Raw genomic sequence first — 2335 nt, forward strand, 5'->3', positions numbered from 1 at the left:
TACATAAACAGGTTATTTCTTTCATTTTCGATCCATCTGCATAGAACGAAGTTAGCGCTAGCGCGAGCTGTTTGTGGATGAATTCGAATCATCCCCTCGTAAATGTTCGTGTTCGAACAATTGACGGTGCTCGTGGAGGGCGTGCCGCGGCCGGCGTGCCGTTGTATCCGCTCGCTGATTGGCCGCACATGGTCGGCCATCCCGCCGCTTGCGCAGCGATACAGCGCGCGGCGGCAGGTGCGCGCGCACCACGGAACTACTTTCAGCGCGTTAAGCGAACAATAGGGCCTAGAAGTGTTTCGGACGCGGTCGTGTTCGTTTACGTCGTGCCGTATGCTTTTTTCCCCGTAACCGCGCGAGCACGCCGTGCACACTGGGACTCGGTTGGTGACGTATCCGCTGGTGACGCGCGTCGCGTACGATGCGCCCAGTCGAGTGACGGCGCGCGGTAATACACTAATAATACCGAACAAGTGTACGTCGGGCCGGTGAGTGTCCGTCCGTCCGTCCGCGTCCATCCTTTCATCCGTCAGTTCGTTCGTTCGTCCGTCCGTCCGTCCGTCCGTCCGTCCGTTCGTTCGTTTCCCCGAGTGTGTGCGCCCGTGCTCCCTTCCGATGAGTGTGTGTCTACCTGACGTGTGTGGATAACAAAAAAAAAAGTAATAATAATATTTACACGGCACCATGTCACTGCCACGGCCAAGATTGGATTACGCGCTCACGGTCGGACCGTTATTGCTCGCGTTGCTGGCGTTCACCACGTTTCATCACTGCGTGCCCACGGTATCCGGTAAGTACATAAAATTCTGCGTATTCGTGCATCCCGCGGACTGTCGGAGTCGCCGCCACATGTCGCGGGCTCCGCTGCTAGGCAACAGGAGCGCCGAACGACGCCGAGCGCCGGCGCGTTGGACGCGTCGCGTCCTCGCATATCGCTCGCAACGGGGCTTTTGTTTACACGCGCCTCAGCGTCGACGCCGATGTCATCGTCCTCCATAATCGCATCCTCCTCGAGAAGGATCCTCCTCGCCTCAGCTGCTCCGTTTCCCCTGACGGCCGACATTACCGTACTCTCGTGTCAGTTTGCTTTACTATCTGTCTCGAAAATATCGACTACCATCGCCGTCGATCGGGTTTCACGAACTCTCCGAGAGTACTCCACGATTCTCTCGATGCCAAACGATCGTCGTTCCTCGAAACTATCACTGCTTGTCTCGCCGACGTAATTTTCTTTATTTTCATTTATATCGTCAGGGTATCGATTCTCTAACTCTTATCACGGTGAAAATGTGAGCCATCTTACATCGTGTGATTCCCTAACTTTCATCATGACGCAATTGCAAGCAGTCTCAGGGGAGTTTCGTACGGCAAGAAATTTCTTGTCGAATGGAGAGTAAGATTCGAGGAAGAAAAGCTGAGAAATAGAGCGAGAGAGGAACCACAGCCGACAGTTTTAAGGTCAAATATAGAATTTGTGTGCAGTCGAAAGACAAAAATAAAATCAAATGGCAATATGTGGTAGCAATTTTGTTACTGGATGAAAAGGATGAAGAAGCCTCCGAACCACATATGAGAATTGCACAAAGAATGCTTAGAGATATTCATTTTCAACAACAGGATTGACTTCGTAAATAGTGGCAGAAAATCGTTTAGGCCCAGTTCCATAACTCACGGTTTACTCTTCGCCACTTTTAATCGAAGCTCGACTTATTCACTCATCCGTTTTCAATTCTCGAATCGGAAAGAAATAGGAATAAGTTGAACTTTACATGGCCGCGGGGGCCCGATTTACGCTGACAACTCACGAGCGTCGTTTGTCTTCGTTTAACATTTCACAGACAACAAGGATGAAATGGATTTTTAAGCGTGATTTGTGAGCGTGAATCGCGCGGACAAATTCACGTGAGGCGAAAGAGTGCGAGGAGTGAGTGATCTCACTCGAATCACGGAATCGACCCCCAGGTCGGAAGCAGGTGAAAGAAAACACGCCCCACCGATCGCCTCGAGTTCGGCAGACCGCGAGGTTCTGGACGACTGTCCAGTTGACAGCGAAGGCGGGCGTGCCGACAGTTTTCGGAGCGGCGCGACGGTTGCAAACGGATAAAAAAAAAAAAACGCACGTGACGGTATATAATTTAACGGTACAAGCGGTGCTCATCCCGCGTGCCCTCGCCCCCCGAGTTGGCAGCCCCTGAGGGACAGGTGCCCAGCCCCGGCTTTCCAGGAAGCGAGTCATCCCTTCTTCTGTGCGTTTAACGCGCTCCCAACTCGACATTTCGCTGCTCCCTCTCGATATTTTGCGCTCGTAACGGAGACCGCGACCCCTCCCCCCCCC

The 2335-nt window shown here is 52.6% G+C and overlaps 1 protein-coding gene across 1 annotated transcript in view; it reads left to right on the forward strand.

Annotated features, from left to right (window-relative positions):
* Nucleotides 1-590: 590 nt before the first annotated feature.
* LOC108751380 (neurogenic locus Notch protein) overlaps nt 591-2335 on the forward strand; it is a gene marked incomplete at its 3' end in the record, with an annotated part of 297572 nt that continues 295827 nt past the window's right edge. Inside the window, exon 1 of the mRNA XM_018491558.1 lies at nt 591-790. Coding sequence (XP_018347060.1) covers nt 685-790 — 106 coding nt within the window. The remainder of the gene's footprint in view (nt 791-2335) is intronic.

Source organism: Trachymyrmex septentrionalis, unplaced genomic scaffold (genome assembly GCF_001594115.1).
Source record: "Trachymyrmex septentrionalis isolate Tsep2-gDNA-1 unplaced genomic scaffold, Tsep1.0 scaffold1, whole genome shotgun sequence".
NCBI lineage: Eukaryota > Metazoa > Arthropoda > Insecta > Hymenoptera > Formicidae > Trachymyrmex > Trachymyrmex septentrionalis.